The sequence below is a fragment of the Lygodium microphyllum genome, chromosome 3 (assembly GCF_053477565.2).
Source record: "Lygodium microphyllum isolate KBCC chromosome 3, Lygodium_microphyllum_v1.1.10, whole genome shotgun sequence".
NCBI classification, from domain to species: domain Eukaryota; kingdom Viridiplantae; phylum Streptophyta; class Polypodiopsida; order Schizaeales; family Lygodiaceae; genus Lygodium; species Lygodium microphyllum.
The window spans coordinates 148,536,474-148,553,466 of NC_141137.1; the positions used below are offsets into that span (position 1 = coordinate 148,536,474).

Sequence of the window (16,993 nt, forward strand, 5' to 3'; positions counted from 1 at the left end):
TGTCCTAAAATCTTCATGTGGGCTTATGGAGCAGATGAGAAGTGGCATTTCATACCTTGAAGCATGGTAAACAAAAGCTATTAAGAATGGAGGACTTGGTCTAGAAAGGCTGGGAGATAGAGTGAAAGATACTCGTTTATGCTCCTGTAGAGAATAGAACATGATGAAGCATGGGCAATCATTACCAAGGCAATTATCAACAAGTCGAAGCTTTAGGGAAGCAAGTGGGAGGGGATGACATGGGAGGACAAGATCCTAGATTTAACCACCAAAATGACAATAAAAGGCTATGAAATAGTCAAAAGCCTAGTATGTGGTTGGAAGGAAGTTATGAAAGAGTTGGTATGGAGGGAGAAAAATCCAAGGAAAGGGGATAGGGTGTTGTTCCAATGTATGTGGAAAAGTCCAGAGGCCTTGTGGACAAGCCCACCTACCCCTCGATTGATAGGTACCCAAAAATGGCAAACAAAATGGCTCAAATGGGCCTATTGAGGTGGAAGGAGTTATGGGATGAAGATAGGAAGGAAATAAGCAACACAAAAGAAATCATAGCGAAGTTTAGGTTGGGTGGAGAAGAAAAGAAGATGCATTGAGAATGTATTATAGGAGTTGAAGCTTTAGGGAAGAAAGTGGGAGGGGGTGACATCGGAGGACAAGGTCCTAGCTTTAACCACCAAAACGACAATGAAAGGCTATGAAATAGTCAAAAGCCTAGTAAGCGGTTAGAAGGAAGTTATGAAAGAGCTAGTATGGAGGGAGAAAAATCCAAGGAAAGGGGATAAGGTGTTGTTCCAATGTGTGTGGAAAAGTCTGAAGGCCTTGTGGACAAGCCCACTTGCCCCTCGATCGATAGGTACCCAAAAATGGCAAACAAAATGGCTCAAATGGGCCTATTGAGGTGGAAGGAGTTATGGGATGAAGATAGGAAGGAAATAAGCAACATAGAAGAAATCATAGCCAAGTCTAGGTTGGGTGGAGAAGAAAAGAAGATGCATTGAGAATGTATTATAGGAGTCGAAGCTTTAGGGAAGCAAGTGGGAGGGGGTGACATCGGAGGACAAGGTCCTAGCTTTAACCACCAAAACAACAATGAAAGGCTATGAAATAGTCAAAAGCCTAGTAAGCGGTTAGAGGGAAGTTATGAAAGAGCTAGTATGGAGGGAGAAAAATCCAAGGAAAGGGGATAGGGTGTTGTGCCAATATGTGTGGAAAAGTCCAAAGGCCTTGTGGACAAGCCCACTTGCCCCTCAGTCGATAGGTACCCAAAAATGGCTCAAATGGGTCTGTTGAGGTGGAAGGAGTTATGGGATGAAGATACGAAGGAAATAAGCAACACAGAAGAAATCATAGCCAAGTCTAGGTTGGGTGGAGAAGAAAAGAAGATGCATTGAGAATGTATTATAGGAGAAAAGGGATACCTAGCCTCCTTCTACCAAAATAGGTTCAATAAGGTTTGGTGAAGCTTAGGGAATCACTACAATAAAATTGACGAATAGAGAAGCTTTCCAAAAGGATAGGTGGGAAATCCCCCAGCTAATTCAGAACAAATAGAAATATAAATATCCACATTTAGACATGAATGTGGAAAAGGTGATTAGTCAGAGTGCGGGAAGCTACTCCAAGTAGGCACCTTAATCAATGACTTTGGAAAATAGTGAAGATGCGTACTAAGGACAAGGTGCAGAATGTGATGAGAATCAATGCTAACTATGTATTTTGCACCACACAAAGAGAAACGGTGAAGCATCTATTTTGGACTTACAAAGAAGTTGGGGCCATATGGAAGACGTTGAAAGAACGGTTCATGGCAGTTGACCTAAATAACATGTTGAAGATGAGAACAACTCTGTTTTGGGGATCTAGGAGGATTAGACAAAGAATTGCTTAAACTTTGGAATATTGTTAGAGCTATAATGACAAACATGTCTCAAGTAATCAAAACAAGGTGTTGATGAAGAAAGAGAACATCTGTTTATTATGCTTTTTTGGCTTTCACATCACGAGCCATGTTATTGTGTGCGTTTCCAAAGTTTTTTTGTGGAAATATATTTGTAAAGTTATTTTAAAACATAAAAAATACAAAAAAGATAATTGAGAAACATCAAATAAACAAAAAAACGATAATTGAGAACCGTTGTATAGTTGCACTCTTTTTATTGTGCTTTTTTGGATTTCACAGCATAGGCCATGGCATTGTGTTCGTTTTTAAAGTAAAAAAAGAGGATATTTGTAAAGTTATTTTAAAATGCAAAAAACACTCAAAAAACAACAAAAATAATAATCGAGAAACATCAAATAAACAAAAAAATGATAATCGAGAACCGTTGTATAGCTACACTTTGTTTATTGTGCTTTTTTGGCTTTTGCATCACGGGCCATGGCATGGTGTGCATTTCCAAAGTTTTTTTTTGAAAGATATTTGTAAAGATATTTTAAAATGTAGAAAACATAAAAAAAGATAATTGAGAAACATCAAATAAACAAAAAAACTGATAATTGAGAACCGTTGTATAGCTGCACTTGTGAAAAGGATAATGATAGCAATAACAAAATATAGTACTACACCTAAAAAGGATTATTATGCAGATTAGTGAGGTCATGTTTTGGGTGAACGTCACAGGAAGTGCACACTGTCTGTAACAAGTTCTGACTGTTTAGATTCGGTTTAAAACGTTTTATTCCAACTAGCGCCGGAAAATTGCTGCAAGTTTACGAGGATCGATCGACGGTGATGGTGGCGGGACGAAGGTGAGAGAGAGTCCCTCCGCCCCAGCTCGCTTACAATGCTGGCCAGATGGGGGAGGCCGTCCGCCCGCCGCTTCTACATGCAAGCCTCCCGCCCCGCTCTCAGAGCAAGTGCTGCCATGGCTTCCCAACCTAGCGCGCAAGACGATCCAAGAAGCAACTCTCAGGTATGCCGCTCTTCAATATTGTTGCCGTACCGTCTCCATGTCTTCTCCACATGAAAAACTGTGTCCCATTTGCTTTCGACCTATTCGTACTCTACAACTTTCATATGTTTATGTCTTGTATATGTGTGTGCAAACATAATCATCAATTTATCAATTCAAACTATTGCAAGAAATATGGTTGTGTAAGGAGAGAGAGATCATTTTGTATACTTACAAATGTGGATGCAGGAATATGTCTATGTATGCCACATTTAGGAATATGCCTATGTATGTGCTTTCTCATGTGTGCATTGTAGTGAATGTGTGAGTATGTACGTGTATGTGAAAATGTATCTGCATGTATATACAGGCACGAGTCCCTTTATTTGAAGCTGCATCGCCTTTTTTGGCTTTTTCAGGGGCCTGCCAAATTGTGCTTCTCTGCAAAGCCACGCTCTCTCAGCTTGCCTCCTGTCTCAAAACTGCGCGTGATGGATGTCGAGCAAAAGGGATTAAAGGGATTCACGTTGAAGCTTCTGGGATACTACCATCGGGAGAGCAAACTTCGCCGCGGAGCAGATAGACTGCACCAGCGGGTAACCCAGCATGTGGACAATCCAGCATTGTATGAAAGTAGGTTTCACAAGTCTTTGCATGTTGTGTATTGCATCAATAGTAACAAAGAGCTGATGGCTTTAAGAAAGGCAGCTTCCTGAATCCGGGTCATTACGTTTATTCATTTGATGCATAAATAATGCCAAAAAGATGGTAAGTTATAGGAGAAATTTACAGATGTTTTGTTAAGGATGGCCCCTTTGTATGTTGTCTTAAACTGACTGTATTATACTTAGTTGGTTGCCCAAGCTGATTATCAAATGACTATATGCTTGTTTGTCTGTCCATATCATGAGCATCTATTCATGAGAGCATGCAGATTTGCAAACTATTGGAGGTCTATGGTTGTGTTAGTCAAGCACAGAGCCAGACAAGTGTTTTGTTCCCCTTTTTTCATATTATGGAGCCATACTTCCTACTATTTTAGCTCCATGTTTTTGCAAGTAAGAGCAACATGCATTTCAATTTTTTGGCTAGTTGTCTCTATTTGCAAAAGTAAGGTCTTGCTTTGCCCCATGATCTCACTTGATCAGCTTGTGTTGAAGGTCACTCAAATGCCCACTTCTTAGTTACTTGCCCGATGCTCTTAAGTGTCCAATGTTGCAAGGCCCCCAAATGAGGAGAAGCCATGCTAGGCCTTGGACATTGATAGGGTTCCCAATTTAGGCACTAGAAGGGGTCTAGCCTTGTAGATCGGATGGTTATGAGATGGCCTATGTTGAATTGACCTCGGGTCAAGTGAGAAAGAGTTAATAAAGGTGGTTGTATATACCGGTGATGAGTTATTAAATGTACCTACTCCATGGGCTTTAGCGTTGGCCCCGTCTAGGGGGTCCTAGGAGGCCTAGCTTGATAGGGGTCTGGGGCAAGAGTCCTTGTCTCAACCATATCTTCCAAACTATCATAAGTCATATACGTGGGCGACGGTTGGTGGGTTGGTTGCGGACTAGATAGATAGTGAGTGACTTTGAGCTAGCAAATGGCTACTCTCATCCCATGTGGCATGTATATATCTAGGCATCCAAGTCTCGTAATGAAACCTTTTGTTGTGGTTCTTAGAAGTGGTCCTTATTGTGTTATATCCTCGTGGGGAGGGGCTCTCGGGTTGAAATCCATTCATGCTATAATATATATGTGTAGCAGATAGAGATCCTATCTTATTACAAGGTTCCTCTTAGTGAGAGAGGTGTATGAAGGGGGAGTTGGGGCTATACTGGGAGGGAGGGAGGTGGTCCATGTGAAGATATGCTAGCGTTTACGCGGAGAAAACACGGAATGTAATGAGATGACTAAAACACAATAGCTTAGATAAAAATATAAAAACTCAAATAGATCCAAACCTAGTACCATTTGATCCCAACAATCCATAGTAGGGCCCCCTGCTTATCGGACACGATAGATTTAGTCAATGAGTACCATGTGGAGCCAGCAGGCTTTGCACTAAGCGAGAAGAAATAAAATTATGAGTAGAGCCATTATCAAACAAAATTGTAACCTCTCGGCTATTTATACGCTTAGTGACCTTTAAAAGATCATGTGGATCAAATATAGTTTTATTAATGGGACTCTCATTGCTATTACTAGCATTAACAAAACAATCTTTGAATACAATTTCAGAAGATATACTTGGAGCTTTAAGAGTACTTATTGAGGCCTTAGAAGTAGGTTGAAGGCCAAAGAAAATGGAATGGATCCAAGGGCGGTAGAACAAGTGTTGTGAAGAAATGCTCTAAATGTAGAAAACACAAAACCAATCGTATGACAAAGCACAAACTGATAAACATAGAATAGAGTTAGGGTTAGGGTTAGGGTAACTCAGAGACAGTGAATACAATGAATAATGAATATATAGTGCTCATGTAGTAACCACACTATGCAGTGAATACTGAACCTCAAACTCTTGTATCTCTTGGATCAAGGCAAAGGTTATGAGTTGTTGAACACAATGAATAATGAAGTGAATGAATAATGAATATACAGTGCTCATGTAGCAAACACACTATGCAGTGAATACTAAACCTCAAACTTTTATATCTCTTGGATCAAGGTAGAGGATATGAGTTATATACTTTGAACGGATCCCGAATTGCAACAAAGGTAGCCTCCATGTATTGAATGCCAGTAAACATAGCCAAGAAAGGCCGGATTTGAGGCGAACGGTAGTGTAGAAGAGAGAAAAACTAAAAACGCAGGTTTCTGAGAAGAGAGAAAAACTGGGTGACAGCTGTTGGATGCAAATGCAGCTTGTGGAGGAGAGAGAAGATCAAGATAATAGCTCTAGATTGATGGCGATAGCACCAGATACTAATATTAGTATCAAATGCAGCAAATAGACTGTAGGTGATAGCTCTAGCGTACCAGGCAATAGTACAGAGCGAAGGCGAAGGCTAAAATCAGGTGCTAGATGGTAACAGATGGTTGGGGAAAGCTCTAACCGAGATGTCCTCCACGAACGGGGTGTGGGAAGCAGAGTTACGGCTCCTGAAACCTGCAAAAATGAGATTAAGGGAGAGTGGTGGGTTGCATGTCTATTTATAGAAAGTTTGGGCACCCAAATTAGGGTTTTGCATGTGGGACACAATAACTCCTTTGGATTACGTTTCTTTTTAAAATAAGAAGGTTTCTTTATTTTGGAGCTGTTTAAGCCAGACTAATGCATTTTAGCTCAACACTTTCTCTTAGTCCCAAAATTGAGCCATGAGAAATAAGCCCGTGATGTTTATTGTCTTTTATCCCAAGGCATCTCACCCCAAAGCAGCCAGGGCATTGGGCAAGGGAGGCCTGCCTAGGGGCCTACCAAGTCCTACAAAGGAGGATGGAATCAACAATGGACTGTTTTTTGGGTTTTTTTAATGGGCTTTGGGTTAATGTGTTCAAAAGATTTAGTATTAAGTGATGGTTTCAAATCAATGTTCGTCCCATTGAGTCACTGTGTCTTGAAGTACGGGAAGATAAGCATGGATAGCCCCACTACCTTCATAAAACAAGGAAAACAATCCCACATACTACTAGGATAAGTGCCTAGGGATTTTTAAGTGTGTGTGTACTAATCTTATGGAGAATATGTAGAGAGAGACAAAACAACAGGAGCAAGCAAGACAAGCAAAGGCAGTATGCAAGCATAGGGAAAAATTGCCTTTGGAGATTGCCATGTGCAATGCCACGAGTATGGTGGATCCAGAGTCGACGACTCCAAAGGTAACTGAAAAGGAATAAATGCACACAGATGCATGTTCATTGTTTACATGAATAGAATGCTGATGCATGGGGTAATGCAAAGGAAGATGCAAGTATTCATGCTCATGCAGGAGGCAATACAACAGTGTCACTTGGACAATGCCCTTGCAGGGGAATTGTTTACTTGTCCAAGTGCCCTTTTATAATCATGTCATTCTAATAGTGTAGATGAAGTTGCAAATGTTCATAATATACAATACAAAATAAATAAGTGTCTGAAAGTGAAAAAGTATAAGCATCATTAGTCTCACTCTCAAGAGAAGGAAACCGCCCCCTCTCAAACTAGAAGGAGAAGTGAGAGGGAAATACCCTCTCCTCGTCAATTTGAAGAAGTAGGGGAGGGTGTACCCAAGCTGATGCACAATAGAAGATACTATAGAATGGCTTGTTGACCGCCTTAATCAAAATATTTGCAAAATTGTCATTGGACAACACAAACTCTAGGCGAATGGTACCTAGCTCAACTTGCTCTCTAGTGAAATGTAAATGAACCACCATGTGCTGTGTCTGAGGGGTGATGAGAGGATTGTTTGCAAGGGCAATGGTATTCTAGTTGTCACAGTAGACAATCGTAGGCGACATGCAAGGTGATTGTAGTGCAACCAGCAAGTTCCTCAAATAGATAGCCTCCATAGTACCATCAAAGAGAGCCCAATACTCTGCCTTGGCCGTGGAAGTTACCATTGTCTCCTACTTACGGCTAGCCCAAGAGATGGGTGTTGTGCTCAAGGTGTAGAGGTAGCTGCCATGGGAACGCTAGGTGTCAAGATCTCTTGCCTAGTGAGAATCAGTATACCCCTACAAGCATAAACCATGATCAAAAGTTAGTCCATAATTATAAGTATTGTTAGTAGATATGTCAGCTCTTGTGTGAGTCTGTGCATGCTTTAGGGTTGGGGATTATTTAGGTTATTTTAGGCATTTTTTATGGTCTTCATTTTGGTCATATTTAGCATTTATTGCTGGCTGACCAGCATTAAATGTTGGCCGACCTAATCATATCGAGGACATATTTTTGTCCTATTTATTTAGGCTCTTCCTCCTCAATCAGTCACTCACCATCACACTTGTGGATCTTCTGCTGGGGAGAGGAGCCAGTGCTGTTGTATGTGATTGTCTCGTGTTGGATACATGGATTCCATTTCCCAAGCATACATTTGAGTTCTCATTTGTATTGTGTTCTTTAGTGTTTCTTCTTCTTTTCTGTCTTGTGTTCAACAGTTTATTTCAGCACATGTTTATGCTTCCATTGCTGTATCCACTTCTGACATGGTATTAGATTTCATGTTCTGTGTTCTTGCTGTGTTTTTTTTGCTAAACTGTTTTGACCCTTACTGATCAGGTGACTGCTGTTCCAACTAGGCACCCTATTTTCTTGTGTTTTTGTTGATGTCAGCATCTGTACAGCCTGCGATAGCACCTCTGTTGCCTGCATGTTTGTTCCAGCCTGCGTTTTGGTGTCTTTACATCTCCTCCTGGCTGGGCGATTGCATTGTTAGGCCGTTTTTGCTGTTTTTGGCAGTTTCTAGCTGTTTTTTGACTTTTCGCAGCAGATTTCTTCTTGTTTGGTCTAATTGTGGTGAATATTGCACATGAACTCTCATTTTCTATAGTTTGTGCTTGTGGTTTGGCTGTGTTTCCTATCCAAATCCCTTCTTTTCTCTTCTTATCTTCTTATTCTCTACAAATGGCTCCTCTGTGTGCATCCACTGATGATAAGTTACATGGATCTGACTATCTTGCATGGAGTGATGTGATGAAAGCTTAGTTTGTGCAAAAGCGGTTATGGTGCGTCATATGTGGAGCTATTTCTCGTTCTCACTGTCCTACTCTGACATTGGATGATTTTGATGACGACAATCATGAGGAAGTGGTTCTTACATGGGATTTGGACAATGCATGTGCCTGTTTGGCCTTGCTTCAGTGTATTTCTAAAGCAGTCCTACCGGCAATTACCTCTTGTAGGACATCTTTTGAAGTATGAACGAAGTTGTAGCACCTTCCCCCATGCGGGCAGTCACTCTTTATGGATAGCTTCAGCAAATTACGTTCGAGGCCAAATATACTGTTTAGTCTTTTTTACTTCCTATGCCCTAGATCTAAAACCAGCTTCGGCAAATGCAGTGTGCACTTCTAGAAGCTCATCTTATTGGACTCGTCCTCTCCAAACTCCATCCGGTGTTTGATGGCATGGTGAATGCTTTGAGGGCACAAACATCATCCACTCTTGTTAGTTTTATACATATGACCTCGATGCTACTTGAGCATGAGGTGCCTTTGTGGTTATAGGGACAGTCTCACACGGGGTTTGCATGGGGGTTCATGGATGTCGCTCGTGGCAGGGACGCTTAGAGATGGGAGTAAAGATGATGAAGAGTACTTAACTTAAGTCAAATTCACAAAGAAGAAGAAGCTTAGATGCACAAAGAATTCTCAAAGTAAATTCATGAGCTAGGAATAACTTTTGTTTGAATAAGAAGATGAGTTAACATAAATTTACGTTTCCTTCGAGGCATGAATTGTCGAAAAGACTCAATCCTCCAATCATAAACTTTGACAAGAAAATTTCATATATTTAATCAAGTTTGCAGCTTCAAGAATACCCTTCTTCTCTTGCTTTGCTTTAGTAGCTTCTTCTTCCATGCTATATAACTACAAAGGCGCTTTGTACTTCTTAGTTGTCTCATCACAACAAAGTTCAAGATGTGGTTGATATAGTGATGACATCCATAAGGTAATGAAGAGTCATATTCATAATTGGTTCTTCAGGTAGTTGCTTCTCAAACTTAGATAGCAAAGCAAAGATCTTCTTTGGATCGTTTATTTGAACAAATCCCATTGTACGGAGCTACCAACAGAGACTCCAATTCCTCCAAATATCTGCCTCCAACATCCATATGTCTTATGAGGAAGACAAGGGAAATGACGCTTGTGATGACTTAATAATGCTAACAATCATCCCCAAGAGACCAAGTACACTTTCAAAGATTTCCAGCACCAAGTTTTCGACAAAAAGCGAGGAGACAATGCGCAGCTATTCCAATAAAGGGGTCATCTCCTTCTTGAACCATCCCGAGAGTACCCCAAGAGTTTGCCGCTCCGGCTCTTCGCAACTCCATAGAGTCAGTCCCTCTCCACGGCTGAAGTGTCTCTTCTTGAATATCTCCAATCTCCTCTTCAATTTGATCGAGCTCTCGTCCCTCGAAGCCTCCACGTCCTTGTCGTTTTTGCTGAGATTGCATAGCAACCCCGTCGTGGCCCCCTCGACATACTGAATCAAGAACTCGAGAGATCCTGCTGCAACGATCTTGGGAGGCAAGGCAATGGCGAGGAATGTAGGTTTGCTTCCGCCGACCTTGACTTGAATGAACTGGCCGGCTTTGGTGTGGCCATTGTGGAGCTCGGGGATGAGCACGACGTGGAAGTGCTTCTCCGCCTAAAGCAATTGTTAAGGCCGGGGTGACACACGTGATAGTGTAGGGGAATCTTCTCATGGGCTGCATGCCAGCCGTCGTGAGCGCTGTAGGCGACGAACATTGTTGTTGCTCCTCCTTATTGCTTTTGCCATTGGCTTAATCTTCAGAGCTCGCCCTCCCCAGTCTGTTGTCTTCTTGTCACCTTCTTTGACTTGTTTTTGCTGTGTTCGTTGATTCCTTCCGCTTCATCGGCAACCTCATCATCACCTTCAGGCGTCGCCTCCTCTTGTTCTGTTGCATTCCCTTCACGTCAATTATCGACGTCCTTTTATAATTATCTGCCACCTAGAATTATCGTGGCTTTTACACAGAAAGGCTTTAAAAAAACTTTCGTTAATTATGTCGTCTTCCAAGCTTTTTGTAATGCCGCCGCTTTTTGTGTCATCCCAGCCTGTCATTTAAGTGCCAAGCCTTTCTTGAGAAAAGATTTTGCTTTTGTTATTGCTTATGTTTAGAATGCCGCTATTGTAATAGCAGCCAATAAAAACTAGCAAATTGGGTTCGAATTTGAAGTATTTGCACATTTGGATTTTGTCAAATAGATAACCTTATTTCATCGCAAAAAGGCAAAACATATTTTAGGTATTTATTTGGTTCGGACTTCCTTGGAGTCCTTGATGAGTAGAACATTCTCTTTGTCAATAATCACATTAGTTTACATCAAAGATGTCTTTGCCATTGATACTGTCCTTTTTGAAAGATACATGGTTCAACTCTTGGAATCACAAGAGTGGCATTTAGAATCCGTGCCACCGCCACAACTTTAATAATTCCAATTCTTTGTTGCTTTAGTCTTTCATTTGTAAAGATATTTCCATTTGACTCTCATTGTGGTATGCATCCTTTCCCTATTACATTCTCCATAAAGCTTTGCAATGAGTTTGTATACTTAGATAGACAAATTGCTCCCATGCTTTGTTTTGAATCCGTATTCCTAATGACAGTACACTTTCTTACCTCCCCTCAAAACAATACGGCCTTCATCATTTTCCAACTTCAATCTTAAAAGCTTTGATGTGTAGGCCGACATGTCTTATCGGTAGAGGAAACATTTCACAATTCTCGTGAAGACAATGAGAATTTCCATGCTTCTCGTCTTCGAAATCTATGACCTTACTTTGGATTGATCATTTCAACATGTGTTAGAATACAATGTGCCCTATTAAAATATATCATGAGATAGAACTTTATGCTTATCCACTTGGTGATTCGAGGAAATATGCAATGTTGGTCCCATGTGATGGAATCAATCAAACAATGCTCCACACAATTTATGAATGCACTGAAAGAATGTGCCTAGCCTATCTACATGTGCTTGTGCGTTATGCAAACAAGGAGACACACACAACGGGAAATAAATTTCTAATGACGTTGGCTAATGTGATCAATTTCTTGGCGTTAAACTCCGCCCTCAGATTTGCAGTGGTGGATGCACAACATCATAACAGCGGCTTTTGTCATCTTATGGAGGTTCCAGTGAGGCTTTTGCAGCTTCAGAGAGAGGTTTGAAGATGAAGACTTAGTGTTACCACTGTGGGAAGAAAGGTTATTTATGGAAGGACTACAAAGAGTTAGCAGCTTCCAAGAAGCAGAAGGAGAAGATGACGATGTTGGATGCGGACTCCTTCGATGAGTCCTCATCTACCTCAGATGGAACCTATGGGGGAAGTTGGAATGGGATGTAAAGGCCATGCTCACACCACTCATTGAAAAGCTATGGCCGCATATACGGGGATATGTGGACAGCGAAGAGTTCTTCATTGCTCCACTTGAGGGTTGTGATGTATTGCTTGGTATGCCATGGTATCATTGTATGCATGCAATGATTGATTCTCGTGCAAAAAAGATCACTATTCAGTATAAGGGAAAAGCACTCATACTTGATGTAAAGTTGAAAGGTGAATTTATCCCTGTTATATTTGTAGTTGGCATTTCTAAAGTAATGCAAAATTATCTTTGAGCATACTTGGTTTTACTAAGGATAAAGACGATTGTGAAAATGTTGGAAACATGTCTAAGTTAGAGAAATATCACATGTCATTTCTGAAAACGTATGCAGATTGCTTTTGTTAGTCACTTCGAGGGTAGCCACTGCTTGAATGGCTTGAAGATCATGGTATAGATCTTATTCCTGGAAGTAGCCCACCTAATAAGCCACCCTACAGAGTCAGTGCAGCTCAACAAGTGGAGATTATGAGTTAGTTGAATAGGCTGTTAGAAAAAGGGCTGATTCAGTCCAGCTCATCTCCTTTTTGTTCTCCACTACTTTTGGCGCAGAAAATGAATAGTTCATGGCGAATGCACATTGATTATCGTGCTTTGAACAAGATCATGATAAAGAATCGCTTTCCGATCCCTCAGATCGATGATGTTATGGGTAGATTGTAAGGGGTCGCCATATTCAGTTGTATAGATTTGAAAAGTGGGTATCATTAGATAATCATTAGATTGGAAGATGTACCTAAGACAACTTTCAAAACATCTTTTGGGCTATATGAGTTTCTTGTCATGCCTTTTGGGCTTATGGATGCTCCTGCTACTTTCAATTGAACAATGGATCATATTTTTAGGCCACATAGAGGATTTTTGGGCATTTTCTTTGATGACATGATTGTCTATTCAAAGAATGAGGTAGAGCATAGAAGACACTTGGACATTGTGTTCAATGAATTAGGTGAGCATAGACTAGTTATCAATGACAGGAAAAGTGAATTCTTTTTGTATGAAATCCACTTTTTGGGGCATATTGTATTAGCTGATGATATTCGCATGGACCTTACAAAGGTTGAGACAATACGATCGTGGCCACCTTTGAGAAATGTACATGAGATCCGCAACTTCTTGGGTTTATGTTCTTACTATAGGAAGTATATATGCGGGTTTGCTGAAATTGCATCTCCCTTGCATGAGCACTTTGTGCTAAGAGAGGGATTTTTGATGATGCATGGACAACTGTGTGGTCACAAAGCACTTAAGGCCTAGAATTATCACTGAAAGTCATGCTCCTCCGTATGTAGCACATAGAGGTATTGATGCCGCGGTCAAAGCAGTGGAGCATTTCTTTTATTGGCCAACTTTGAGGCATGATGTAGAACAATTTGTTAGGACATGTATTATATGTTAGAAGATAAAGCATGATAGGCAAAAGATATCGGGTTTATTGCAGCCCTTATCTATTCCAGATAGGCCTTGGCAGAGCATTGTAATGGACTTTATTTTTGAGCTTCCCAAGACACCTACATGGAATGATGGGATATGGACTATCATTTGCAAGTTTAGCAAACAAGTCCTTTTCATTCTAATGAGGAAGAAAATAAAGGTTGATCATATTGCACAATTGTTTTTTCAACACATCTTTAAGTATCATGATATGCCAGAGTCAATCGTCAGTGAGTAAGACCCTTGGATGACCAGTTTATTTTGGAAGGGGTTGTTTGAGGGCAGTGGGCACCATGTTGAAATTCTCATCATTCTTCCATCCGCAGACAGATGGTCAGTTTGAGAAAGTGAATTCCATAGTGTTAGATCTTTTGAGATGCTATGTTTGAGACCACAAGACACAGTGGGAGCAGTATTTGCCCTTAGTTGAGTTTGCTTACAACAACACAGTGCATAGTTCCACTGACAAAGCTCCATTTAAGATGGTTGAGGTTAGCAAGAAGGTACCACCTATCTTGCAAACTAAGAATAAGATCTTTGAGGCTAACCGCTATGTGGAAAACTTGGATGCAGTCTATGCAAAGATAAAGTATGCACTTTAGAGATGATAGGAAAAGCAAAAGAGAGTAGCGGATTGTCATAGATCTGCTTTGCAATTTGTAGAGGGTGCTTATGTATTGTTGCGTTTTGAAAAGGCAAGGTTGAAAAAGATGAAAGGAAGGGAAAGATTGTATTCGTAGTTGGGTATGAGATACTATGGGCCCTTCCAAGTGTTGGAGAAGATCAACGATATGGCATATCAACTGAAATTGCCTCCTTATTGGCAGTTACACAATGCCTTTCATGTTGGTTTGTCGGGGTATTTTCATGGTGGTGTGTTGGAGGATATGTTTGCTGAAAATCAGCCCGAGGTTAAGGAGTTGAATGAGATTTTGGTACTCAAGTAAATTTGGGCACATAAGGAAAGAAAGGTCAAAGGTAAAGTTTCCAAGAGATACTTGGTGAAATTTCAAAACTATTCACCAATGGATGCCAAATGGATAGAAGAGGATGACTTGGCAGACCATCCTTAGTTGTTGAAACTTTTTTTGGTTAGAGTTGACTTTAGTTCGGGTTCAGTCAAGTTCAACAAAGTAGGGGTTTGGAGTATTGCATGATGCTCAACGGGGAGGTAGCACTTCTGTCAGAGTGCAGCGGTGCGGAAGCGTAGGACTGAGAGAGAGAGAACGCAGAGAGAGAAGAGAGAGAAAGAGACAGTGGAAGATGAAGATCTGCTGTATAAAGTGTGCTGAATACAAAGATATGCAGATATATACACGGGCGCAGTGCGCTGGACTGCGTGTCTCCACCTCGACGATGCAACCTGCTGTTCACCTCCAAGTCCGCTGCAGTCTGCACTGTCTCCTGTCTGAAATCTGTGAACAGAGACGGAATCTGCGCGTGTCACCGGTCTGTAATCTGCGAGCAGAGAAGTGTAGGAGACTGCTGGGGATGTCGGCTATTTATAGCCAGAATCTGCCAAAAAACAGGGCGCAGAAAAATATCCTGTCGGCTGCAAATGCAGCCGACTGACTGCACTGGTCGGACTGCCACGTGGCAGTCCGACTGCCTGTCCGACTGCACACTGCACTCCTGCCCAGCCTGGCTATGATCTCTAACACCCCCTCTCAGAGCCGGGGCAGGGCAGAAGCCTGAGGGATCTGGAATGTCTCCGAAGTAGAGCCTGGGGAAGAGCCTTCGTAAACAAATCCGCAAGATTGTCCTCCGTCTTGTAGTACTCCACAGTAATGGTCTCATCCAGAAGCTTCTCTCTGATGAAGTGGTACTGGATCTCTATGTGCTTTGTCCGGGCATGAAAAACAGGGTTCCGTGCCAAGGCAATGCAACTCTCATTGTCACATTGCAGCAAAGTAGGACGAGTCTGGGGGCACCCAAGCTCCTCCAATAATCTCCGAAGCCACACAGCCTCACATGTGGTGGAAGACGCGGCCCGATACTCTGCCTCAGGAGACAAAAGGGCTACCGTGGGCTGCTTCTTGCTACTCCATGAAATAACACCTGCACCCAAGGTAAAACAGTAACATGTAGTAGACCGCCTGTGGTCCACATCACTGGCCCAATCCGAGTCGCTCCAACCTGCAAGTACAAGGTCTGAACCATCTGGCCCTGCGGGGTAATGAATCCCTAAATCAGACGTCCCCCTCAAATACCGAAGTATCCTTTGAGCAGCCTGCCAATGCACCGTCTTAGGTTCACTCATGAACCCTGCCAAGAGCCCAATAGCAAAACAAAGATCAACCCTAGTGTTGAGAAGCCAAATCAAGGACCCAATCAACTGACGATAGCGGGAAGCATCCGCCAAAGGAGAAGCTGAATGGGAAGTGGCCTTCCAGTTCGGATCCATAGGAGTAGAAAGGGCCGACAATCCTCCATCTCAAAAGACACCAAGAGCTCCTGTACATATCGCTGTTGAGAGATGAAGATCCCCCTCTGAGACTGATAAATCTCATGGCCCAAAAAGAAATGGAGTAGACCCAAGTCCGTCATATCGAACGTCCGATGTAAAGCTGACTTCGTCTCTTGGACCTGCTGTGCATCATCACCTGTGACAATCAAATCATCAACATATAATACAAAAAGCACACAACCATCCTCGGAAGTGTGAACATAAAGCTGCGGATCGGCCTTGGAACGCCGATATCCCAACTGAGATTGGAGGAACGAATCAATCTTCTCGTTCCATGCACGCGGAGCCTGCTTGAGGCCATACAAGGCCTTCTTCAACCCGTAGACTTTCCCATCTGAAGATCCAAAGCCAGGAGGCTGCTCAACATAGATCTCCTCCTTCAAATCACCATTGAGGAAGGCCGACTTCACATCCAACTGGTAAACAGGCCATCTCCTATGGCCAGCCAAGGCAAGAACAGCTCTAATGGTCGCCATACGAGCTGTGGGGGCAAAAGTATCATGACAATCAATCCCTGGGCGCTGGGCAAAACCTTTAGCCACAAGGCGAGCCTTGTGCTTATCCAAAGAACCATCGCTAAGGTATTTGGTCTTGAAGACCCACTTGACGCCAATCACCTTCTTATTCGGGGGGCGGGGCACGAGTGACCAAGTGCCATTCCTCTCAATAGCTTCCAACTCGGCTTCCATAGCTTTCTTCCATGGTGCGGACTGTAAAGCCTTCTTCACGGAGGTGGGCTCTCGATCTTGCATAACACGGGTCATCAAACAATAGTTAGAGCAAACAAGCTCCGTAGAATGTGCCTGGTGCCGCCGTGACTGCCGCGGACCATTTTGCGGTCCCCACTCCTCAGGAACCCCCTCGATCCCTGAATCACGGAGTGTGTCACGGGCCCAACGAGGAGGAGGCCGAACCTCCCCTCGTCTCTCTCCATCAGCAGAAGACTCTGGAATATCCACCGGTGGTAACTCCTCAGGGGTGACCGGTGGAACAGTAGACTCTGTATCAGAAACAGAATCATAATCAAAAGGCACGGGCTCCAGTGGAACTGTAGAAGGAGCCCAACTCTCCCCTGGATCTCCAAGAACGGGATGCTCCTCACCCGTTGAGATAGCCGGAACCTCCACAAACCGCACATCGCGGCTAGT

The 16,993-nt window shown here is 42.4% G+C and overlaps 1 protein-coding gene across 1 annotated transcript in view; it reads left to right on the top strand.

Annotated features, from left to right (window-relative positions):
• The first annotated feature begins 2,598 nt into the window (after positions 1-2,598).
• LOC148039016 (ubiquinol-cytochrome C chaperone family protein) overlaps positions 2,599-16,993 on the top strand; it is an 82,208-nt gene continuing 67,813 nt past the window's right edge. The window contains exons 1-2 of the mRNA XM_087674885.1: positions 2,599-2,912; positions 3,311-3,524. Of these exons, the coding sequence (XP_087531011.1) occupies positions 2,784-2,912; positions 3,311-3,524 (343 nt within the window). The 5' untranslated portion in view covers positions 2,599-2,783. The remainder of the gene's footprint in view (positions 2,913-3,310; positions 3,525-16,993) is intronic.